Genomic DNA, 25,783 nt, shown 5'->3' with positions numbered 1-25,783 from the left:
ATGTATGCATGTAAATAATTTTAATTTTGGCTTTAAAATAAATTTAAGAAAAAATAAAATAATAATAATGATAATGATAATAATAATAATAATAATAATTTTGGTTATTTTATTTTTCTATTAAAGGGGTTGGTTACTTATAAAAATTTTAAATTTTTTCTTTATTTCTTTCTTCCTTACAATTTCCCTCGCATTTCAATACATTTTTATTAAATTACAATCTAATAATAATAATATTAATAATAATAATAATAATAATAATAATATAAATTTGTGAGTTAACTACCGGCAGATCACAGTCTTTCTTTTTATTTAAGTTGTTTTAAAACTTATTTTATTATTTGTACAAAAAATCAATTTTTTTTTTTTTCTTTTTTTTTTTTTGTTTGTTTTATGCGTTTGAGAATGAATTTTTTTTACTTTTTGCAACGCATTATTATTATTTATTTATGGCACTTTGCACGACAAACACGCATGCAATCCGACAACACGGGAGGGTGAGGCACAAGGTGGGGGGGGAGGGCACCGTGCGAAAATAATCAAAAAAAAAAGGTAACATTTTTAAAGTGACGGTTATTTAAGAGACAGAGAGAGAAAGAGAGAGAGAGAGAGAGAGAGACGTGTCGTTAATTAAAAAAGAAAAATAAATACGTAATAATAATAATAATAATAATAATAATAATAATAATAATAATAAATGCAAAAGCCAGTCCCGTCGGTTCAGTTTGGTCCTTCATTGCCAATTTTTTTTTTTTTTTTTTTTTTTTTTACTTAAACGAAAAAATAATAAAATGGAATATTTTTTTCTTATTACTTTCAATCACATCTAACGACTAATCAATCAATCAATCAATCAATCACAATTCGTTTTCTGGAATGCATATAATAATTAATTTTCTAATCTAAAACGTGTCAGCAACAGTCCTTTGGCTCGTCAAAAAAAAAAAAAACAAAAAATGCAAGAAAATTCAAAAATGATTGTCTGCTAAATTTCAAAAGCGTTAATAAAAAAAAATTTTTTTTTTTCTTAAATATTTCATTATTATTATTATCGTGTCTAAAAACGATGTCTACTGCTTTTGTCCACCAAAATTTGGAGAAAAAAATATTAATAATAATAATAGTAAATAAACGCGTACAGAATAAGAAGGAAAAAAGTGATAATAATAATAATAATAGTGGTAAATTTCCTTGCCTTTCATTTAACCTTGGGTTTATAAAGCTGTTGTTTCAATTGCTGTTGTCGAATCATCAGGTTCATCAGGTTTGACAACCGTTTTACCCTCTTCGATAGGTTGCAAAGGAGGAACTAAAGAAGAAATCGATACTTCCGGCGTGGTAGATTCCGAAGAACTAGGACTTTTCCCTGTTTTTTTGGGGAAAAAAAAAAAAAAAAAAAAGAAAATTAAAAAACTTTTCTTTACTTTTCTGGGGGGGGCGGAGGGGGAGGGGGAGGGGAGGGTTTTTTTTTTTTGTAATTTTCAAATCTTTTACCTGAGTAATTGTAAATATCGTATTCTAAATCGTGTGGTAACGGAATTCCGACGGATAAATGCATCGATAAACCTTCCAACCAAACTTCCATGACTTCGAAGGGGGGACGTTGATCCGGATTTAAATCGCAACACAAAAAAGCCAAACGGTAAAAACTTTCCGGGCAATTCGTGCAAAATTTTTCCCGGAAAACGCTTTGATTAAGACCGAAATCTTTACTCCTGGGCAAATAATCGGGATCCGCTTGAACTCTTCCTATTATCTGAAATTTCATTTTAATTCCACACTTATTATTATTATTATTATTACTTTTCATTTTGGGAATTTTAGGGAAAAAAAAAAAAAAGGTTTACCTCGCACAAAACTATCCCGAATGAAAAAATGTCAACTTTTTCATCGTATTTATAACCTTTCATCATTTCCGGTGCCATCCAATATGGATTACCCACGACCGTGTAACGTTTTTTACGTTCGCACCTTTTTGAACCCCTTTTGCTACTGTTGTTATTATTATTATTATTATTATTATTGTTATTGCTCCCATATTTTTTCTTGTCATTAGACAACGAGCCGGTATTTTGCGAAACTATTCTAGCCAAACCAAAATCAGCCACAACAACTGTTTTATCCTACAAAAAAAACGGGATTTGCGTTACTATGAAACTGTTTACCAAAGTAGTAATAATAATAATAATAATAATAATAATACCGACCTCTCTGACTAAACAATTATGCGAATTGAGATCTCTGTGAATAATATTTCTAGCATGCAAATAACTCATACCCGACGCAATGTTTTTAGCAAAATTCACTCTTTGTTCCCACGGTAAAGGCTCGTTCATGTCATGTATTAAATCTTTTAATGTTCCTCCGCTGATAAACTCGGTGACTAAATGCAATTTTTTGTCTTTGCAAAGGACTCCGATAAATCTAAGAACGTTACAATGATGCAAACTCCTTAAAACCGCCACCTGTGTTTGAAAATCGAATAATTGATTAAAAAAATTTTCCCATCGTTTTCCCATCATGGACTTTGATTTTCATTTATAAAATGGCGCACACTCACTTCTTTTAAAAAATTTTTTTGAGCTTCGTCGTCGACCCTGTACAATTCTTTAAGTACCATAACTTCTCCAGTCTCTCTATGAGTAACTTTGTACACTTGACCAAAAAATCCCTTACCCAAAAGCTCACCTTTGACAAGATCCGATGCGCGAAATATTCTTTGAGATTTCGGTTCTACCCTGAACGATTGCGTTCTGGACAATTCGCAAGGTTCACGCACCGATGGAGGGGACCTAAAACAAAAAATTTTTTTGTTCTTCATTGTTAAATCTACTCATTCGAATCGTTTGTCCATTGTAAAAGCAATATTTACCCTTCGAGCAAACGACTCGTTGAACTGCTTCTCTCTTTTGCACAACCGTTACGACCTCTTCGAAGTTGTCTGCTTCGTGTTCCAGAAATATAACCTTCATCTCGCCTTCTGTATAGTCTTTCTTTGCTTTCCTTATCCTGAAATAAAAATAAACGTGCTATTTAAAAAAAAAAAAAAAACAAGCGTCGACTGATACTCCATGGAGGAAAATTCTTACTCTTAAATTTGTTAAAGGAAGAGCATGTTTCAGTCTTGTATTTGCTTCCGGATCATGCTCTATCGTCAATTGCACAACAGTGTCTGAATATTTAATTATATTTTCAATATTTTCTAATGGTTGATCTCTAACAGGCGTTCCATTAACTTCTAATATTGTATCGCCAATGTGTAATGACATAATATCACTGGTAACATCCAAACTGAAATAAATAAAATATTAATTAAAAATATCATTATTATTATTAATAAAATTATACTTGAATGTAAGTGCAAAATTTTTAATAATAATAAAAAAAATGCAATCCAAAAAAAAAACAACAGCATCAAAAAAATACAGGCTAAAAAAGTGTAATAAAAAATTTCATTCATCACATGTCGAAAAGTACAAAAACAAAAAAAACAAAAAAAGAAAAAAAAAAAGAAAAACAAATAAAAATTGCATTTCAAGAGCAAACAAGCATCATATTTTTTTTTACTGGTACCTATTAAAAAACGGCAAATTCACACATAAAGAAACAGCAGCATTCAACAACGATTCCATAACTTTTATAAATTTATTATGAACTGTGCCAAGATACCTAAAATAAAAAATAGGCATCCTTCGAGTGTACAATTTTTTTTTTTTTTTTTTCGTTTCAAACCCTTTATTAATAATTTTTTAACTGAAATATTATTAAATAATATATAATGCAGGGACAGCAAAAGGGATAGTAAATCTAGATAAAACTAACATTTTTCTTTTAAAAACTAAACAAAAAAAATTTTTTTTTTTTTTATTGTATCCATTATTAAAATTGTTGTAAAATTAAATTAATGTCTTACTCTGTAATTCGAAGGCCACTGCAATAACGTTCATTTGATACTTGAACTCCTCTATTTGGTTCAATTGTTAATTTGATTCCATCGGCCATGGGGGGTATTTCGACAAGCCTAATCGAATGCGGTTTTTTATTGAAGGTTGAAAGGGAATTTTTATTAAGAGGTTGCATTTGCCTTTTGTAACAAACTCCGCTGAAAAAAAAAATTAATTAATTAATTAATTAAAAATAAATTTAAGACATTATTATTATTTTTAATTTAAATAAACTTACCAATATAATTTAGATCTTTCGACCAATGCATAAGATTCCCCATCTCCGATAAAATTACTACAACTCGAGCAGCAAAAACATTCTGGATGAAATTTATGATCTCCGGCCACCATTACAGGACCTGTTATAACCTAAAATTTAAATTTTTTTATCACGCACTATTTTTTTATTTATTTGTACGAATCACTTTTATAAAAAATAAAATCAATTAACTTACTTGACCACAGTCTTGACAGCATTCTCCATACTTTGACCAATAATCTTCCTTACAAAATAATAAACCATCTTTCTCGAAATACCAATTGGACAAAGCTGCATCACATGCCGAACATCGAAAACATTCTAAATGCCAATCTTGATCCAAAGCATGAATAAATTCTTCATCATCAACCGAGTTGAGACAACCAGCACAAACCGAATATCCTGTTTCAAGGGATGAAGGGGAACTTGTACCACAGTCTAAAAATATTTTAAAAAGAATTTATTATACCTTTAAAGAAATTTAATATTTGATCAATTTATTAAAAATTTTTTCGTACAAATTTTAATGCGTTTAGGCAATTTAATTTCCATTACGTCATATCGTTACACAATTAATAAAGGTAAAACCCAACAAATAAAGATTAATTTAAACAAAAATGTATAAATTTTTTTTTTTTAAAGCAACTTATATTTTAATTATATATAAAATGAAAAATCAAAATAATTAATAATCATTAAAGTTTTCTCCCAATAGAAAGAGGTAAAAATATTATTGATTGGAAAAAATTGATTAGTCAAATGTCTGGTTTATTACACGGCAACAAATAAACGTTTAAAAAAAAAATGTTAAAAGTGAGTAATTGTGAAAATTAAAAATGTAAGTAATTATGCAATTAATGACTAATATTAAAAAAAAAATTTCAATAATTTTTAAAATAAATAAAAAAACTTAGTTAGAGTTAAGAAAATGAAACGCCCACGTTATCATGTCAAAACAAAGAATTTATTTAAATAAAAAAAAATTAAAACATATATTATATTAATATTAACACGTAAAAGTTAATTATTTTCATATCCGATTGTATAATCAAATAATTAAATTTAATTTAAATACCATTTTTAGATATTTCATTCATTCTATATTACTTTAGAACTAGAACGGAAACCATGTTTTGATTATATGTCACGACGCACTTTTTCCGCGATGTTTTGAAATTGTTTCAAAACTTTTTTTTTTTTTTGTAAAAAAAAATTAATTTTTTTTTCTTTACAAAAATGGATCGTTAAGTGACGAACGAGACGAAAAAAAAAAAAATTTCTTTTTTTAAAAATATTTTTAACCTTACGACAAATTACGTTTTAAAAAAAAATCAATATAACATTAAACAAGAAATGGAAAATAAAGTTTCTTATCTTGAAGAAACGGTAAGTTTTGTTAATTAAATCATTATTTTAAAAAAAAAATTTTTTATTTACTTGTTTTTCTCCATAAAAAAAAATTTTCCCCCGCGCAAGTCAATAAATTTTTATAAGATTTATGATATTGACTAATTATTACATTTTTTTTATGTTATTTCAATGTTAATATCTTAATTTTCTACCTCATAAACACTATCGCACACGCACACGCACACGCACACACACACACGAGATCGTTTACATTATTTTGTAACGGATTAATTAATTACAATTAATTTTAGGTTGCAAACACGGATAAAAAATTGGAAAATCTTTCATGGAAAGTTGAAAAATGGGAAAGAGCAGTATCGGAAGCAAGTTTAGTTGATGAATCAACACAATTTGAAGAATCAGAACAAGAAAATTACGTTCTTAATTTATTACAAGACGTTACGCAGGTATTTTCACTAACTAAATATAAGTAAAAAACATTTGAGTAAAACATTATTATTATTATTCATTTTTTTTTGTTGTACGTAAGGTAAAAGACGATTACGAACAATTACGAAGTGACATAACGGAAATTCAACAACTTCAAAAAGAATTGACTGATTGTTTAAGAGTTCAATTACAAAATATGCATACAAAATATGGATTCCTTCGAAGTAAATTAGGTCCGGCTTTACCAAGTTGCTTGATGATGAGCACAAATTCTTATCAATCGAGTCCTACCAAGCAACCTGGTACAAGCCATCGTTCAAATAGCAAATAATTAAACACAAAACAACAACAACAACAACAACAACCCTCTAAACCTCTTATTTCCACCACTGAAAAAAAACTTATTTAAATTACATAAAAAAAAAAAGGTAGAAGAACCAAACAAACAAACAAACAAACATGTCTGTCTAAACCTTTTCAACATTATTTTTATAGTTTTATATAAAAAAAATTTTATCTCAAATGATTTGTGTGTCATTTATTTGCACAATTTAGATTTAGATTTTTAAATAATAATAATATTAATAAATTATTTCAACACATAAACTTTCGCTCAAATTATAAAATAAACAATAATTATAGTTATTAATTAATTAATGTTAAAAAAAAAATATGTCTGAGCCATAATTAATAATTTTTTTTTTATATGTATAGAAAATTCTAGCAAGGAATTATTTATTTATTTATTAAAAAATAAATGTTATTAAATAATCAATTTTTAGATTATTTTTTTTTTTAAAAATAATCTTTGCTAGAAATTTCTTTTTTTTTTTTTTTATTATTATTATTATATTCTTCATGTTGATTGTAGATTAAGAAACAAACAAAAAAATTCCGCGTTTTTTTTAAATTTAATTATTATTATTATTATTATTATTATCGTCATTGTTAAATGATAGCAGAAGATTGTTTATTCGAATTAATTAATAATTTTTTTTTACGCGTACACACAACAACCAAAACAAACAACAACCGAAATAATTTAAATTTTTTTTTTTTTAGGTGAATTTTTTCGTTCATCCTCCCCTCTCACTTTTATCTCCTCCCTCTCCCCTCCCCCGTATGTATTTAACGTAAATGTCAAACGATTATGTCAATAAATAATTTAAAATTAATAATTAATAATAATAATAATAATAATAATAATTCGATCAATAGAAAATTAATAATTTTTTATCTAATTTAAAAAAAAAAAAAAAAAATTTGGACCAAAAAAAATTTAAATTAAAATTATTTATACCCATTAATAAAAAAAAAAATTTTTTTTTTTTTTTTATTTCAAGTATATCTCAATAATAATAATAATAGTATTAATAATAATAATGATGATAATAATAATTTTTAATCATATCAGGGGGAAAGAATTAACTTACCTTTTATTTATTCGCGAGTAAGTGATTTCGAAGTTTTTTTTTTTTTTTTTTTTTTTTTTACGAGTCTATATCGACTCGATTATCATTATTATTATCATTATTATTATTATTAGATTTACTACTAATCGATAAATTTTCTAAAATCTTTTATTTTTTTATTTAATTAAAAAAAAAAAAGTAAAAAAAAAAAATTAATAAATAAAATTCCCCTATTAAAAGCAACAACATATGTCTGATCCATATGATATACACATATATATAGTTATTAGTTATTATTATTATTATTATTATTATTATTTGTAGAATTTTTTAAATAATAATAATAATAATTTTTGCTCAAAAATAGTGTTGATATACTTATTATTATATCTATTTATTATGTTTTATTTATATATATATATATTTAATTGTTTTATTTTAAAAAAATAGAATCATTGTGAATTTATTTTTTGATTATTATTATTTATTTATTAACCTTATTTAATTTTTTTTTTTTTATGTACTTACCTTGATAGGAAGTTCGAGTTTAAATAAAAACAATTTATTTATTTATTTAAAGTCATTAATGTCGTTTTTTTTTCTTTTAAATAATAATAATAATTACAAAAAAAAAAAAAAATTATTTTAAAATGATTTTTATACATAAATAAATTATACGACGTGCTTTATAAGTCATCGAATTTCGTGTGACCAACATTTGAAAAAATAAAAAAAAAAAAAAAAAAAATTTTTTTAATTATTTATTTTATTTCGCGTTGTTGGCACCGGTGGCGGTGGTCCTTTATTAGTTCTCGTTCTCGGTATCGGAACTTTATTATTCAATTCCGAATTCATTTCATTTCGTAGCAAATTTTCATCGTTTCCATCTTCTTCGTAATAAATGCCATCGTCATTGTTGGAATCGTTTTTTTCATTTCTCGTCGTTAAAACGACCGTTTTTTTAAAACTGCTCATGCTGCATTGAGAATCCGCGACGGATCTTCCATCTCCTTCGTCTCTTTTGCTCAATTCGCTACACGGTGAACCTCCCCCGTTATTTTTCTTATCGTTCGATATCAAAGAGTTCATCATTATGTTCTCCGTGTTGTTTGCGTGTAGGTTCAAATTGCTTTTCGAGAGCCACGGCCCTTTTCCGACGTCTTCCATGTTATCCTCGTCCGTTTCTTCCGCCGTCATTATTTTATCCAGATTTTGAATTTGGAAATCCCCGTCGTTTTCATTTCTGAAATTTCCGTTATTCGTTTGATTGGATATAAGTAATTTGGAAAGCGGCGGTGCCAATCCCAATCCAATGTTTCTTTCGTGGTAAACGTCTGAGATTGTCGGCGTCAATTCTCTGTTGAGCCTTCTCAGTTGGGTTGCTATGATTTGATCTTGAATTGTCGGATTCGAAACGTCGCTCGTTTTTTTATTCGCGTTTAATTTCTCGTCTAAACCTTTTACCGGTGTTATTTCCGATTCTTCATCCGCTGGAAAATAATACAATCCCTTACCGGAAGTCATGATACCTTCTTCGTTATTCAAATTCAAATCCGCTCTGACGTTCAACCTGTCGAGGACGTTTATTGAACTTTGCTGTCTTTTCGTGCCAGTCTTTTCAATTAAACCTTTTCCACACTGTTGCGAAACACCATTTTGTCTTATTCCGTTCTTTATGGAACTTGTAAAATCTACAGGTACGGGTACGGTTCTAGGTATTTTAACATTTCTTATCATCGGAGCCGTCGGGACATCGTTTGTCATTTGAGTTTTGATACCGGGACGAGATTTTGGGAACACATCGGGTTTCGTTTTCGAATCTGAATAATCCGTATCCGAAGTCGGCGGTGGAACGTTACTACGGTGAGACCCGACTTCGGAATCTAATATATTCTGATTGTTGGAATAGGACAACGAATTAAAATGTGATTCACATGATTGTTTTTTAACCGGAGGAATCTGAGGCAGTGGCACGGGTGGAATTTGACCTTTTCTCAGTATGGTACCATGACCGTTGCCTTCCCAGTCGGTCGCACTACTCGCTGAACTCGAAGAATCCGGTCTTCCGTGATAATGATTCATCATTCCTGTAACGAACAAAATAAAAATGTTAGATGACTTTTAATTTACAAATTTAAAAAATTACACTTTATCGGTACCTTCGGGATTGTTATCCGTACTGTATGTATTTCTAATTTTCTTTTGATGAGCCAACATGAGAGTCGCCAAACATGGCGAAGTATCTCCGTTGTTTTGGACATTTGGAGCACCAACGGGAGGACTTGGAGTAAAAGCGGCATCACTTTCACCTCCTCCTCCAGGTCTTGTGATTTTGGAATTCACTATACTGCTTTCCGTTCGACTGCTCAAAGTGTTTGAACTCGATGTAAGAGTGGATGGCAAAACATTATTTTCGGCAGAAGAAGCAGTTCTTCCATCCGGTTCTCCTCGTCTTCTCACGTAAGATGTAAACGCTCCTCCAGTTCCACGAAGAACTAATTAATGATAAAATAAATTAATTTAATTTTTAAAAGAAATTTTGAAATTCGTTTTGGGTTACAGTTGAACTTACCCGGCAATATTGGCCTGTTCGGAACAAACGGAAGTGGAGGTGGTGGAGCCGTGCCCTGAGGTGATCTCGGACGACTTTCTACGTTATCCAACGATGTTAAACTTTCGAGAGAACTTGATGAGTCAAGACTTAAACTCTTCGGAGCTTCTTGGGTATCTGAAAATAAATAATTTTTAAATAAAAGTTATTAAAATAAATTTATTATTATTTACGATTTGAAAAAATTAAATATTTTACCAAATAAAGCAAGGAGTGCTTGGAGTACGAAATGAATGTTTCTTCGGTTCGCCGTTTTACTCGTTCGGAGGGTGACTTGATCTTGACCAACTTCCATAAGGTCAAAACCTAAACTGGCAAGTAGCTCGTGACAACCCGGAACTCTCCAAACTCCGACGCTGATTGGAATTTCGACGCATTCGTTTTCAATGCTTTTCATTGCAAACTGTGCGCAAACACCTCTTATAACTTCTATGATGTCGTCTGCTACTTCTATATTAGAAATTAATTTGGACAATGCGAAAAGTGATGTACCATTCAGACCTGAAAGCGAGACGAATAAAAATTCGTTAAATATTTTAATTATCGTTACCTATTTCGTTTTTTTATTTCGCTTACCTAAAAGAGCTTGAAGACTTGCACTGCATTGAGTTAATCGTTCATCGGGATCACTTTGAGGAAAGAAAACAGAACTAGGAATACCATTTGCTGCGGGTTCGAAACGGAATCCGACGGACATTAATAATTCCCGCCATCCGTTCACGGACCCAACTTTATTTTCAATTGATTTTTGTGTAGTATACATGGCGTTCTTTTGTCCTTTATGAATTCTTTGCAACGATTTCTCAACCTTAAATATTATTTAAATATATATATAAAAATATGTATATAAAAATATTATTTAAAAATGAGAACAACAAAAAAAAAAAAACGAAATAATTGTTTTTGCTTTTTTTTTTTTTACCAAATGTAACGAAACTCTAAGAGCATCCCTGCATCTGTCTGGAGCTTTTAGTAATTCACAAAGTGCTTGTCCCATCAATGCTACTTTCGTTGATAAACGTACGTCAGCTCCTACAAGCATAAATCCTGCCCAATTTGCAGGATGAGCGAAATGTTTCGTGTGTTGAACGGTTTGCATAGCTTCGGTTAATGCCCGGCTGACTCGATACCCCTTTGAGAAAATAAAAAAAAAATTTTTTTCTTAATTTTAATTTTCATTAAAGGATACAAAAAATTTTGAAAAAATAATTATTTAATTACCTGGAGCAAAGCTGAGTAAAAAGCTTTTAGTAAAATTTTAGTAGCCGTGTCGGGAACGGGCCACAAGGAAACGAGAACGCACTGAGCTCCAGCGGCTAATAAAGCTCTTGTAAGACCGACGACACCATCGGTAGCAGCCCAACCGTGATGATCTCGCGTGTGACAAGAACTGATCACTACTAAACGTGCCGAAAGACGGATATTTAAGAGATCAGCTGCGGTCAGCAAAAGTTCCGACAAATTAGGTAGCTCCAATGTCGAAGATAACTGGAAAGAAATGTCAGGTATGTGTTAATACAAAAAAAATTTTTTTCCTTAATCCAGCGAGTGATGCTGCTTATATATTACTTCTGAGCTGTTTTCATCGTGTTGAGAATGTTCCAAACCACTACTATAACATCTTGTAGAAGAAGGCTGTGATTCTATAGCTTCTTCCGGAGCCAAAACAATTGCGGATAATTTCCATGAAACGTGAGTCGCAAAATGAACGCATTCTGCATCTCCGATTTGACAAAGAACGGCTTCCTTGCTCGCCTAAAAATTATTTAAATTAAAATATTTTTCCATAAAATAAAATTTTACCGTTAAAAAAAAAAAAAAAAAAAACACCCCTACCTGTGAACCAATTAAAGGTTTCGTGTGAAGCATTTCAGCAACCATTTCGGCTTCTTGTTCGGCATAAGGTATGGCATTCCATCCCCATTGTTCCGTCACTGAAACTGGAAGTCTAGGATTTCCTATCACCAAAGCCGACATGTTTGAATTTTGATCTTCCGCCTATACGTAGAAAAAATAAAAAAAAAAACTTTAACATCTTTTCGACATCATGTTATCCATATATATTTTCCGCACGAATCATCCCACCCACCTGCTTATTATTTTTTAATGCAAGTTTAGCGTTTCTTTGGTTTAATTTTAAGCTGGTGAGTGATGGAATGACAAGCAATGAAAACCTTTCACACAAATAATCCGATGTATTGTCCGTGGATTGAGGTCTGAGAACGGGAAAGGGTACCAAATAAAGGTCACCTTCAAGTACTAGAAGCAATTCACGTTGGGCTACGCAATCCTTACTATGAGGTACTAGAAAAAAAGAAACGTTTTATAACCCGCCATGCGATTTGATTTTAGCAGCAGTGTTCTAAATAAAAGATTTTAACACTTTGAAACAATAAACAAATAAAGGGGTAATAAAGTATAAAAACTTACGTCCGGAATTTTTTGAGGAGCAAGATGTCGGCAAAACATCTTCAAAAGGTGCTATTAGTAATTGATACAAAGCAAAAAGACACTGAGGTCCCTGCCAAGACTGTCTGGGGGGCCTTCTGGATATCGTACTGCCAGGTCGACTGGCCGAACCGCTTATAACACTTCCTCCGACGCTTCCCAAACTAATTATTAATTTATTGTAATTAATAAAAAATATGAAACCCCCCTCCCATTAATAAATCATTCGAATTAATAAGTTTCTTATTAAATTACCTGAATAAACTACTCAAGCTGTAATTACTAGAATTAAATAAATGATTACGATTGACCATTCTTAAAAATCCTGTTTTATCCACTTCGGGATTTATTCTGTCGTTTAATTCTTCCAAACATTGCTGGGGCCAACCTTCTCCCGTACCGTCTTCGTTACCCTTTTCCGTGTGAAATTCCACACCTAAACTATCTCGAACGCTTTGTATGTAATGTTCTAATAATGATCCGCTCGATGTCATGGCATCCAGTCTTTCCACTTCTTCACGATCCGGATCGTTTTCCGTTATGGCAACTTCGTGAAATTTAACAATACCTACAAAAAATATTATCGATAAGACTCAAACAAACAAAAAAAAAAACTTTACAACCCTTAGAAAATTTTAATTTATTTTACCCTTGTTGGGGGCGATGCACCAAGCGTAGAGATAACCGGCTGCTAAACTGTAATATAATACCGAAGCTTTCTGCTTATTTACAACCTCTAAAAGTTGTTCGACCGAATTAATAACGTTGTCATCCATTCTTAAACCTCTCTGCGGTGTTTGTCGTTCCATCATCAAATCAACAAATGCTCTCGTTCTTCCTCTTTCCGCTATTAAAAGTGCTTCTTCTTGTTTATTCAGAGCCACTAAAACTCTCTGCAAGTAAAAAAAAAAAAAAAAAAAAAAAAAAGGAAGACATTTTGAATTTTTTTTTCACGATTGTAAAAGATAAAAATTAATTTCTTGTTAAATTTTTACCTGTAATGCTTGGTAACTGGCTGTTTGCAAATCAAACAGCGATAATTTATAATCATTTATACCGGTGGCTTCTCGTCGTATACTTTCTAATAATTGTACGGTTCTTTCCAATTGGTTTTGCGAACCTTCCAAATCGTTATGTCCCCATAGAGCCAAACCCAGCCTATGCCTAATTTTCGCTTCCTCTTCTCTCCTGCCCAATTGTTCCGCTAATACTAAACCTTGTTGAAAATAAGCCACGGCTTGATGTGAATTACCTAAAGCCTGATGAATTCGACCTGAAAAATTCAAAATTTAAATTTTAATATGTCGTTAGAATTCTAAAAAAAAATCAACGATGATGATGATAATTATTTGATTTTTAACCTAAACTACTATAAGCCATGGTTTTCTCGGATTTGTCGTTTGTTTGTGCGGCAACACTCAAATGTTGCTCTTGATATCTTAAAGCTTCTTCGAAATTTCCTAAACTTTCTTGAACCATTCCTAAATTTCCATAGGCTCTCGCTTGAAGACTTAAAATTTCTAATTCTTCGGCTATTGTCAGTTCCATTTGATGATATGTAAGAGCGGTTGAATGTTCTCCCATTTGTTGGTAAACTTGACCCAACCCACAAGCGGCATCCGCTTCACCTAATCTATCTTTGAGTTCTCTGTTGACAAAAAAAAAAACTAGGTTGAAATAAAGCGAAAACAATAAATCGCACCGTGTAAAAAAAAAAAAACAAACAAACCTGGCAATTGATATCTGATGTTCTAAACAATTGATAGCTTGCTCGAAATTTCCCAACGTACTATGTATATGGCCTAGATCACCGTAAGCCACGGCTTTGGCTTCGGGACTATTGAGCTCATGAGCAACTACCAACCTTTTTTCAAAGCATACCTGAAAACAATTTTATTATTATTATTTTTTTTTTTTTTGTTTCGAATTTAATAAATATTTGAAAAAAAAAAAAAAAAAATTACAAGAGCCTGTTGCAAATTTCCCAGTCTTTTATGAGAATGTCCCAGTCCTCTATAAGCTCTCTCCTGATCTTTAGATGATTTTAATTTTAATGCTGTGGCTAAATGCTGTTCGTGACATTTGACAGCTTCTTCTAAATCTCCTAAAGCATCGTAGCAGTCTCCTAAATTTTCAAAAGCTCTCCCCTAAAATAATAATAATAATAATTTTTTTTTCTAGACAAGAATGACCGACTAATAATTTTAACTCCATTTTTTTTTTTTTTTTTACTTTATCGAGTAATGCCGTCGTCGTCGACAATTGTTCTAGGGTTGCCAACTGTTGCTCAAAATAACCGATGGCATCTTCGTAGTGGCCCATATTAAGTCTGGCGATTCCTAAATTACCAAAGGCTTGAGCTTGAACCCCGGAATCTTTCAATTCATTAGCACGTTCTAATTGTTCTTGATAACATTTAATGGCATGGGTGTAGTTTGCGAGGGCCATGTGAACTGCCCCCAAGTTACCATGGGCTCTGCATTCTCCTTTGAGTTCTCCCATTTCTTGTCTTAAGGACAATTCCTTAAAAAGAGAAAACGTTTTTATATAAGAGTTGTAGGGCGGCCGGCAATAAATAAAAAACTTTAACAAGAACCATAAATTTTTTTTTTTTATCAACCTGAGTATGATAGCCGAGAGCTTTATCGTAACATCTTAGCATTCGGTGGGCTAAACCTAAAGCACCATAGGCAGCTGCTTCCAGTGAGCGATCCCTTCCGTGTCTCGCTATCGCAAGCTGCCTTTGAAACATTTTAATGGCTTCTTCAATATCTCCCATTTTAATTAAAACGTCTCCTATGTTTCCCAATCCTCTAAATTTCCCCGGTAAGTGCTTCGTCATATGTGCTATGGCTAAACCATAAATTTAAAAAATCGTGATTATTATCGTTAATATATATTATTTTATATGATCTGTATTTTTTTAATTACCCAAAAAATATTTTTGACATTCCAAAGCGGTCTCTAAATTGCCTAAAGCCAAATGAGCTAATCCTAAATTACAATAACCTCTACCCATATTCATTTTATCTTGAAGGTCTTTAGCCAGTGCCAAATCTTGATCGTAGTAACGTACGGCTTCTCTAAAGTTTCCCAAACAGTAGTGAGCGTATCCCAAAAAATGGCAAGCCTTTGCTTCCCCTTCTATATCGTGGAGTTCCTGAAAAAAAAAATTTTTTTTATCAATGAAAAGAATTCACGAGGTGAATAAAAAATAAAATAATTGAAAATCGACGTACCTGACTCAACATCAGGTAGTTTTCGTAATAAGGCACCGCTTGACTAAATTCCTGACGACTGCTTAAACAATTTGCCAAGTTTAAAAGAGCGCAAGCTTCACCGGCCGTGTCTTTCAGTTCTCTGGCTATGTTTAAATGAGCCCTATAATGAACCAAAGCCATATCATGTGCTCCTAAAGCTTGATATGCCACCGCTAAGTTTCCATGCGTCGAAGCTTCTGAACTTCTGTCGTTAACTTCCTTAGATATCGTCAACTCTTGTTTATGATATTTGATTGCTTGCTCGTAAAACCCCATCGCGCTGTGAGCGTTGCCCATGTTTCCGAAAGCTCTTCCCATTCCGGCTCTGTCTTGAAAAGCTCTGGCGATATTCAAGTGCGCTTGATGTAGTTTCAAAGCCGCATTGTGTTCACCTAATAATTGATAAACTATTCCAAGATTCGAACAAGCTCGACCCTCTCCGACTTTGTCTCGAGTCGCCAAAGCCATATCCAGTTGTTTCTCGTGCCATTTTTTGGCCTGGAATAATAAAATCGCAATTAGTTTTTTTTTTTTTTTTTCGTTTTGATGCATAAATTTTTAAACGTACCTGATTGTAGTCTCCGGCACATCTGGCAGCGTGTCCCAAACCCGCATAAGCTCTGGCTTCGATCGCTTTGTCTCCCAATTCCTGAGCTATCCTTAGTACATTTTCATGAAACGTTATAGCCTGTTGAAAATTTCTTCTATAGTGATGTGAAGATCCTAAATTACTGTAAGCTCGAGCTTCTTCAACCTTAGACCATCAAAATTTACGCTATTTAACCTCATTTCACACAACATAAAAACAAAATGAAAACCCATCGTCGTACCTGATTACCCAGTCTTCTAGCCAGTCTTAAATGCTGAGTGTGACAATCCACAGCACTCTCGAATTCTCCCATAGCTAAATAAACGGCACCGACGTTACCGATTTCTCTCGCTTCTTGTAATCTATCTCCCATTTGTTTAACTAGTTGAACACATTGTTTATGCGATGCCAGAGCATTTGGATAATCACCGATCGCCGTATACACGTGCCCTTTAATTAAAAAAAAAAAAAAAGAAAAAAAAAACGCCTTCGATTAATATTCTCCGTATCGTATTCACGATTAAATGGATAAAAAAATTCATTTCCGGTCGCGGTCGTTATTATAAACCTCTTTAATTCTTATAACAAACCTAAACTGGTGAGAGCAGATGCTGCCGCTTGAGTATCTTTACACTTCATAGCCAAGACTAATTGGTAACGATGACTTGTTAAAGCTTCTTTGAAACTTCCTTTACTAAAATAGGCAGATCCTAAATTGCCGTGTGCTCTGCTTTCTCCGGATATATCGCCCAACGATTTTGCAACTGCTAAATCTTGTTGCATGTAACCGATGGCCTGTGAAATAAAAAAAAAAAAAAAAAATTTTTTTTTCTGAACATCTATCTGTCTCATTCGCGTAACCGCAAAATCTTTTTCTTCTGGTAAACCCATTTTTATTTTTGGTTAACAATTACCTTGTCCAAAGAATTCAAAGCCCAATAAGCAGAACTTAATGCGCTGAAAACGCTTCCACGTAATTTTAACGAACACGTTCCTATCCTCAATGCAGCTTCTAAAACGATGACGGCCGATGCGTATTGTGCGGCACCTAAAAGCTCTTGACCGATGACCGATATTATAACAAAAGGAGATTTATCCAGTTTCATGGCTTCCAATTGATCGAAAATCGGTTCCAGCGTAGCTAAATAACAAAACAAAAAATAATTAAGGAAAACATTATTATTATTATTATCGGAGGGAAAATTTTGTTTCTTACATTTCATTGGAGATTTCATGGCTGCTTCGATTAAACCGGCGAGTAATTGAGTATTTGATGAATCTTGTGCTAAACCGCTGCTAAAAGCGGCTAAAGCTTCACCGTGTCTCCCGAGACACTGCAAAGCGACACCTTGCCTGTAGTATGCCTGAAATAAAATTTAGAAACCTTTTTTTTACTTCCGTTCTCAAAGTATAAGGTAGGTCTAGCAATCGATTTTTAAGGGATCTCACCTTTGGCCACTGACTGTTAAGTTCTTTGGCTCGTATAGCATCCTGTAGAGCTTGTTCGAACCTTCCCATTTTGACGAGTGCCGCCGATCTGTTCGAATACAATATGTGATTCGTAGGATCGAGTGAAAGGGCATCCGTGTAGAGGGCCACGGAGGTAGCAAAATCTCCATTTTGACATGCCGCGTTCGATTGTCGAACTTTTTCCAAGAACAAAGCTTTGTTAGCTGCCGGCAATTGACACGTACCCTCCGGTTCAACCTTTTTCATGAATGAATTTTTATTTTTATTTTTATTTTTTTTTAATTAATAAATCGCCATCTTTTAAATAATAACAATAATAATAATTCTAACGTTCTTAAAAGAAAATAATATAAAAATTAATTGACGGCGACCATAACCGAATGAAGTATGAAACTAAGAAAGACTCCAAGAGAAAGAGAGAGAGAGATAGAGAGAGAGAGAGAGACAAAGCGATGACCTAATAATTTTCAATTAATTCTTTATAATTGTATTTGAAAACCGCGCAAATGAGTTTTTCAGTTTTGTTCTCAACGGAAAATTAAAAAAAAAAACTTTAAACTCATTATTAGTTATGGTTGCGAATCGAAGTATTAAAAAAAAAAAAAAAAAAAAATTTTTTTTTACGAGAGAAATACAAAACGAGATGTCGTGGAAGGTACGTTCGTGGTTTATTAAAAAAAAAAAAATTTAATTATTATTATAATCATTACCATTATTATCATTATTATTAAAAATTTTCTAACGTGATCTTTTTTTTTTTTTTTTGTTTTTTAATTTAAATTAACTCGACTTTCCCAAATACAAATAATAATAATAATAATAGTACTAACAGTAATTTTTTTTTATCTTAGTTTATTAGAGTTTGGATCGAATTAAATTATTTAATGGGGGGGTAGCCGGGAGGGGTGGGGAGAGAGAGAGGGGGGAAAGAATCCATTCTAGTCTTTCTCATTCGGTTTTTTTTTTTTTTTCTGTTTTGTAAAGTCGTAGATTTAAAAAGCAAAACAATGTTTTTTTTTTTTTTGCGAAAAGTAAACAACTTTCCTTAAAATTCAACACAATGAAAACAACAACAACAACAAACAACGAAACAACATCTTGTTTATAATTTTCCTGGATTCGAAACTAATTTATTATTCCAGTTTTTTTTTTTTTTATACGAAAAAAAAAAATTTAAATAAAAACAATGGATGATGAAAATGACAAATTTAAAATTTTTTTTTTCGTTTTGTTTTGTTTTTAATTTAAAAGCTTTTCAACGTTTTTTTTTTTTTTAAAACAATAAATAAAAAAAAAAAAAATTTATATTCGACTAATTTGTCGTCTGCATTGTTTATAATATTATCATTATTATTTAAATGACACATTTTGGGCGTATCATATCGAATGTTTCATTATAATAAAAATCCGAAACGAAAAAAAAAAAAAAATTTCATTTCCGTTTGTTTCTTACCACCGATTCGTTTGTACGAAAGCAAAAAAAAAAAAAAAAAATTCGCGTTTGTCTTCTCATTCGTAAACTCCATTTCGATTAAATTTTAATAACAAAATGGACGAACAAACAACAACCAAAACAAAAACAAAATTTAATTAATTTTTCGTACAAACAAAAATTCACGCTACGAAATCGAATTGTTAATTGTTATTATTATTATTATTTTTTTTTTTCTTTAATTTCGCGTTGTTGTTGTTTGATGAAATAAAATGAGAAAAGAAAAATAATAATAACAACAACCATTGTTTGTTAGAAAATTAAAACACGTTTACCTGACAATAAACATCTCTTATACACGATCACCGTAACCATTAATAAAAAAAAAAAAAAAACTTGGACTACAATAAAAAATTATTGAATTGCTTCGCGCCTAGAAGGGGGAAAGGAAACGAGGGGGGGGTGGTTGGAGGGTGGGGAGTGAACGTGAAGGGTGTTAAAATGAATCAGGTTTAATAAAGAAAGGCATGAATGAAATTTTATAAATAAATTTCTTCTCCTTCTTCATCTCCTTCAATATAATCTTTTAAAACAAAAACAATTTTTTTATGAAACAAACGTCACGTAAAATGAAAAAAACAATATGGTAGCTGTAAAATTACAAAGTCGGTATTGAATCCGGGGGGAGAAGGGGGGAGAGAGAGGGGGGAAAGGAAACAACCGGAACCGCCAACCAATTACACAAATAACAAAAAAAAAAAATCTTTCATTTTGGTAATTATTACCGGCCATCTTTCTAACTTGTCATTCATACGAAGTCATTAACGATCGATCGATCTATCGATCTATCGAATCGTTCGATCTATCGAACCGTTTCCATTTTTTTTTTTTTTTAATTTCAACATCCTCTCTTGATTCTATAAGAAACCATAATCACACATCATTAAAAAAATTTTTTTTTTGTAAATCATAGTTTTTCCATAGAGTTCGTTAAAAAAAAAAAAAAAAAAACAAACGTCCAGGTAAAATGTGACCTCTCATGGTTCCACACCGTGTCTCCCCCCCCCCAAAAAAAAACACCGAAAATATCTATATATATATATATATATATATATATATATATTATTTCGTGTTGGAAAAATCTTTGATTCTTCGATAACAAAAATAATAATAATAATAATAATAACGAAATGAATGCGAGTATGTATGTACGAAAAAAAAAAATTCCAAAAATAATTGATGGGAATTATTTACCAATACCACATCTAGTTCCCTATATAATTATTTTACTTTTTTTTTTTTTTCGTAGGTATATCTATAAGGTTTGCACAGCATCATTCATGTGTTCAAGTTGAACAGGTTTTTTTTTTTTTTTACGTTTTACAAAAACATATTTCATACGGGAGAGAGAGAGAGAGAGAGAGAGAGAGGGGGGGAGAGAAACAAAATTTTTTACGTGTAAAACATTAATGGCGTTATTTATCATGTAAATCAAACCTTATAATGAAAAAAATAATGTCAACTTATTAAAAAAAATTGTTTTTTCTCTCTCTCTTTCTCTCTCTTTCCTTTAATTTTTTTTTAAATGAAAAAAAGGCGGGAAAGACACACGCACAAAAAGCACAATTCCGCGAATTTATTAATTAGCTAAAATCTTTATTTAAAAAAATTTTTTTCCCCTTTTATTTCTGGATTCGAAATTAATTTTGTCGCGGTAACAAAACCAGGAATTTATTTGCAAACAAGAATGTGGAAATGATTGGTTGGAAGAAAAAAAAAAAACTAGAAGCAGAAGACAAAAAAAAAAAAAGGCAATTAAATTCCATGAAAATTCCTCATGTGAATGCTGGAAAAATAAAAAATAAAAAAAAAATTTAAATAACCCATCAGATAACAGTTAATTAACTTGTACTCGCCAATGAGAGTTGAGGAGGAAGAGTTGGGGAGGAGGGTGAGGGGGAGGTACGTCTACAACTAGGTATGCTCGAAATAAATAATAATAATAATAATAATAAAACGAATAGAAATCTTATAATTCACGAGAGATTGATGATGAGTTTCCATGATAAAAATTTTTGATATACAACTCGAATCATTTTTCTATTCTCCATAAAAACATTTTCCCCCCAATTAAAATTAGGGATCCCCATTTTTTTTCAATCATACCGCGAATTTAAAGTTTATCCCGGTAAATTTTTCAAGATCGATACGAAACGTGGAGAAAAAAAAATCTCCAAACTCCAGTTAAAGAAAAAGAAGAAAAAAAAATAATATTAATAATACTAAAACAACAACCAAACGCTCACGAACGGTTTTTTTTTTCTTTCCTTACAATTATTATTATTATTATTAATATAAAAACTCACCAAAGTTTTTTTCATTTTTTTTTTTTCCCGCGTGTGGGAAAAATTCAAATGAAAAAATCGTGACGTTATCGCATCAAAACGTATCTCGCATAGATCGATCCATCGATCGATCGATACGTATCGATACGAATCGATTTATTAAAAAAAAAAAAAGGAAAAAAAAGGAAAAAAGAAAAAAATTTTTCTTCATTTTCACGAGATTTTCAAATAATAAATGAAATCGAATCGAGTCGATTAATCGATTAATCGATTAATCGATCGATGGATCGATCTAACAACAGCAAAAGTTCGAAAAAAACTTAAAACTAAAAAAAAAATTATAAAAAACTTTTTAAACACGTACAAGAAAAAATAAAAATAATAAATTAATGACGACGACGATGACGACAACAACAACAACCAACAACAACAACCAAAAACAACCAAAAAAAAATTAAATTCGAACAAGATGAATATATATTTTTTTTTTTTATTACCATTTTCTTTCAAGTTTCCTCTTTAATTAACCGTTCACAAAACTAAAATTTAAATTAATTTTCTCTCTTCTTTATTACTTTATCATCATTATTATTATGACTACTACTACTACTACCACCACTACTACTTTTTTTTAATTATCGTAACCATCAAAACACATTCATTGTTTTCTACAAAATCCTTTTTTTTTCTCACAAATGGTAGGAGACAAAAGTTGTAACGAACGCCACACTCGACAAACAAATATCAAACAATGCAATCCAATGTGCAACGTTTTTTAATTGTTTGTTGTGTGTGCGTGAGTGCGTGTATGTGTGCGTGTGTGCGTGCGTGTGTGAACTGTCTTTTGCTCTCTCTCATGACACGATAAAAAAAATTTCTCATCATTTAAATCCTATTAATAAAAATATACATTGTACGAAACAAAACAAAAAATTTTTCTTTTTTCTACCCCTCCCCCCTTTGTGCGTGTGCGGTTCGTTTCTTAATTATTTCATTGTGCGTGCGTGCGTGCGTGTTTTCTTTTTAATAATAATAATAATAATAATAATAAAATTTTAAATTTGTATCACGGAGATTTGCACAACACGAAAAATTTTTTAATAATTCGTCCTCACCGAGATTTTATTCACCTAATCAAAAATATTTTTATTATAATAATTTCCCATGTCAGAAACGACGACGACGACGACGACGACGACCATGATGATGACGATGATGATAATGATAATAATAATAAATAATAGTAATTAACAATACTAAATAATGATTCGTTTGAAACTTGGATTTCCTTTTCCTTTAATAATGGTTCGTTGTTGTTTTAAACAAACGGGGGGGGGGGGGGGGGAAATTACCAGACGTTTCTTTTTTTAATTAAAAATTCTTCTGAAGATTTTAAAGACGAAAAATTTATTTATTTATTTAAAAATAAGAAAAAAAGAAAAACATAATTTTTCCTAGTTTACGATTTTTAATTGACATTAATAATCATTTTAAAAAATAAAATAAAATAAGAAAAAAAAGGGGGGAAAACGTTCATTATTCCTTATGGATTCTTTTCAACAACGTTACACGTCATTTTATTTAATTGTAATTAACTAAACGCGCACACGCACACACGCACAAACACACACATACATACTCGAATAATAATAATAATAACTTAAAAACGTAACGACGACTTTTAATAATATAATTCACGATAATTAAAAATCCCGCCATTTCTCCTCCCCTGCCTCTCTCCTCTCTCTCTCTCATTTATTTCCTTACTCCCCACACCTCCCCTACCCTCTAACACCCGCAAAAACTAACAAAAAATTCAAATAATTTATTTTTTATAAATTAAAAAAAAAAAAAGTAAAAGTGATGTTTTTTTTTTTTTTTTTACATGTAAGAATCATTTAATTTAATTACAAGAAAAATCTCCGTCGTCGTTCTCCCTAACGTGAATTTTTTTTATTTTATTTTAATTTTATTTCCATTTTTATTTTCTATTCGCATGTTTGTAAATTACAAAAAAAAGTTGCGTTTGTTCGTTTGTTTGTTTGTTTGTTTTTGTCTAAGCAATGCCGGCACTTTTTAAAATTTTGGTTTTTATAACTTTTTAGTAGTTAGAGCGTCTCGCCGACAACAAAAAGACGAAAAAAATAATAAAAAAAATTTAAAACATGTTAATTTTTATTTTATTTCAAGAAAAAAAAAAAAAATCAAAACTTCATTAAAAATAATAATAATAATAATAATAATAATAATAAAAACATTTGAGTTTTTTTAAAACCTTTTATTGTCTCTTTCTGACAAACGAACAAACAAACAAAAATTGACGTGACGTCATCAAGATTTATTTTTACAAAATTCGAAAGTAGAAAAGTTGAAAAGTTTGATGGATGAACTAATCAATCGATTGATTCGATATCATCATCATCATCATCAACAACATCATATCATCATCATCATCATTATCATCATTATCACGTTAATTTTTGATTTTTTTTTAGAAAAAAACGGGTACTTTTCGAACATGTTAAAAAATTAAATACCGACGACTATCCATAACCGCCTAATTTTTTTTTTTTTTCTCTCTACATCACGAAATATTAAACATTTCAATATTAATAATAATAATAATGATAAGTATTTATTAATTTCACCGGTTATTTTCGAGAAAAAAATTTCTTCTTTTCAAAATATTCAGGCACACACAAGAAAATTTAATTTTTTTTTTTTTCAATAACAGTAAACAAATCCTCTCAAATTTTTCCAAAAAAAAAAAAAAACCAACCAACCAATAAATTACTATTAAATACCTAATTTTTACTCGAAACGAAAAAAAAAAAAAAAAAAAGCAGGTCCGTCAAATTAAATTAAGATAAAAAAACCCATCGATATTGATAAGAAAAAAAAAGAAAATTATTATTAATAATAATAATAATGATAATAATGACTGAAATAGATACAAAAAAAAAAAAAGAAAAATTATTATTAAGTTGATTTTAAGATTAATAATAAATAAACTCGTAGTTGAAAAGATTATGTTGTCGGATAACAAAATAAAATAAAAAACTCATTATTGTAACTGGAGTATAGAAATAATAATAATAATAATAACGAAAACTATGGAAAACCGTTTTTTACCCTCTCCCCCTTCCCGATTTTCATTTTTTTTAAACAAAAAAAAAAAAAAAAAAAAAAAAACGAGATTACGATTATGTTTTTGTCGATTGTTTGTTTTTTGTTTTCTGTCGACAGGTAAGAAGAATTTGAAAAGGTGAGAAAGAGAGAGAGAGAGAGAGAGAGAGAGAGAAATTTCCAGGTATTTTTTTCGGTCTGGACAATAATAAAAATTGCTAGTTTTCATCATCATTATTTGGACTCCACAAAAAAAAAAAAAAAAAAATTGATTGACAAAAACTTTTAATTCCAAAGTTTTTTTTTTTTTTTTCGTTATTTAAATCGTTCTTTCCTCTTTCCTTTGTTGTTAAAAACTTTCCCTTTTTTACTGAGGGAAGGGGGGGAGGAGGGAGGGGGTAAATGAAAAAAATTTTCGTTTTCGATTCGATTCGATAAATACGCACGCGATCGTGTATTAAAATAATAATAAAAAAAAAAAAATTCCATCACATTACAACAACAACAACAATAAACAAATGATGGCGGCCGAATAAAATCCAAATTCACAGCCTTCTATTTTTGGCGGGAAAATTTTTTTGAATCCTACAAAACTTTTACGTAAGAACAACGAAAACAACGTCTTTAAAAAAAAAAGAAAAATTCTTTTTTAAAACGTGGAATTTTTTCGTCGTAACACAAAAAAAAAAAAAAAAAATTTTATTTTATTATTATCATTATACCGAAGAAAAAATTTTTCCTAACAGAATCGAAATTGGAATTTTTGTTTTCTTTTTTTTTTTTTTTTTTATCTTTGAGGCATGTAACAAAAAAAAATTCAGGTACACCAGACATAGTCAATTTTATTAAAAAATAATTTTTTTTAAATAATGACGAAGCAAATTTTTTCAAATGGAGTCATTTAATACTAAAAAAAAAAAAAAAAAATGTCTCGTACGTCTATCAATCACAGAAACAATCATTCTTTATTTTTTTTTCCAAAAAAAAAATTTTTTTTGGGCTTTTTCTTTTCCACTACGAGTTTCGCCATCATTTTTCATTGATGGTAAAATTAAAATCATTATAAAAATAATAATAATAATAATAA

At 30.5% G+C, this 25,783-nt stretch overlaps 3 protein-coding genes across 3 annotated transcripts; 1 reads left to right on the top strand and 2 right to left on the bottom strand.

Moving 5' to 3' along the window:
* Nucleotides 1-1,214: 1,214 nt before the first annotated feature.
* Phum_PHUM255000 (LIM domain kinase, putative) lies at nucleotides 1,215-4,763 on the bottom strand (the record flags this gene model as incomplete). Its single annotated transcript, XM_002426423.1, has 12 exons — nucleotides 1,215-1,366; nucleotides 1,495-1,756; nucleotides 1,848-1,983; nucleotides 2,062-2,123; nucleotides 2,208-2,465; nucleotides 2,561-2,792; nucleotides 2,873-3,009; nucleotides 3,090-3,291; nucleotides 3,914-4,102; nucleotides 4,183-4,313; nucleotides 4,400-4,628; nucleotides 4,759-4,763. 12 exons carry the CDS (start codon nucleotides 4,761-4,763, stop codon nucleotides 1,215-1,217), a joined length of 1,995 nt encoding a protein of 664 aa, XP_002426468.1.
* Nucleotides 4,764-5,556: 793 nt separating this feature from the next.
* Nucleotides 5,557-6,334, top strand: Phum_PHUM254990 (uncharacterized protein; the record flags this gene model as incomplete). The annotated part of the gene is made up of 3 exons (XM_002426422.1): nucleotides 5,557-5,589; nucleotides 5,865-6,020; nucleotides 6,104-6,334. The coding sequence occupies 3 exons, from the start codon at nucleotides 5,557-5,559 to the stop codon at nucleotides 6,332-6,334; spliced, it is 420 nt and encodes a 139-aa protein (XP_002426467.1).
* Nucleotides 6,335-8,168: 1,834 nt separating this feature from the next.
* On the bottom strand, nucleotides 8,169-18,042 carry Phum_PHUM254980 (rapsynoid, putative; the record flags this gene model as incomplete). Its single annotated transcript, XM_002426421.1, is given in 31 exon segments — nucleotides 8,169-9,029; nucleotides 9,270-9,533; nucleotides 9,564-9,658; nucleotides 9,686-9,910; nucleotides 9,976-10,123; nucleotides 10,253-10,527; nucleotides 10,603-10,834; nucleotides 10,949-11,158; nucleotides 11,248-11,496; nucleotides 11,596-11,597; nucleotides 11,640-11,781; nucleotides 11,863-11,984; nucleotides 12,100-12,306; nucleotides 12,457-12,638; nucleotides 12,730-13,021; nucleotides 13,124-13,208; nucleotides 13,227-13,367; nucleotides 13,470-13,747; nucleotides 13,845-14,122; nucleotides 14,204-14,355; nucleotides 14,439-14,621; nucleotides 14,707-14,997; nucleotides 15,095-15,327; nucleotides 15,406-15,634; nucleotides 15,714-16,232; nucleotides 16,303-16,488; nucleotides 16,565-16,773; nucleotides 16,914-17,033; nucleotides 17,273-17,464; nucleotides 17,540-17,687; nucleotides 17,773-18,042. 31 exon segments carry the CDS (start codon nucleotides 18,037-18,039, stop codon nucleotides 8,169-8,171), a joined length of 7,017 nt encoding a protein of 2,338 aa, XP_002426466.1. The 5' UTR covers nucleotides 18,040-18,042.
* Nucleotides 18,043-25,783: the final 7,741 nt, after the last annotated feature.

The sequence above is a fragment of the Pediculus humanus genome, genomic scaffold (genome assembly GCF_000006295.1).
Source record: "Pediculus humanus corporis 1103172107629 genomic scaffold, whole genome shotgun sequence".
NCBI lineage: Eukaryota > Metazoa > Arthropoda > Insecta > Psocodea > Pediculidae > Pediculus > Pediculus humanus.
The sequence above is the reverse complement of the archived record's forward strand: the minus strand, read 5'-3'. Positions and strand labels throughout refer to the sequence as shown.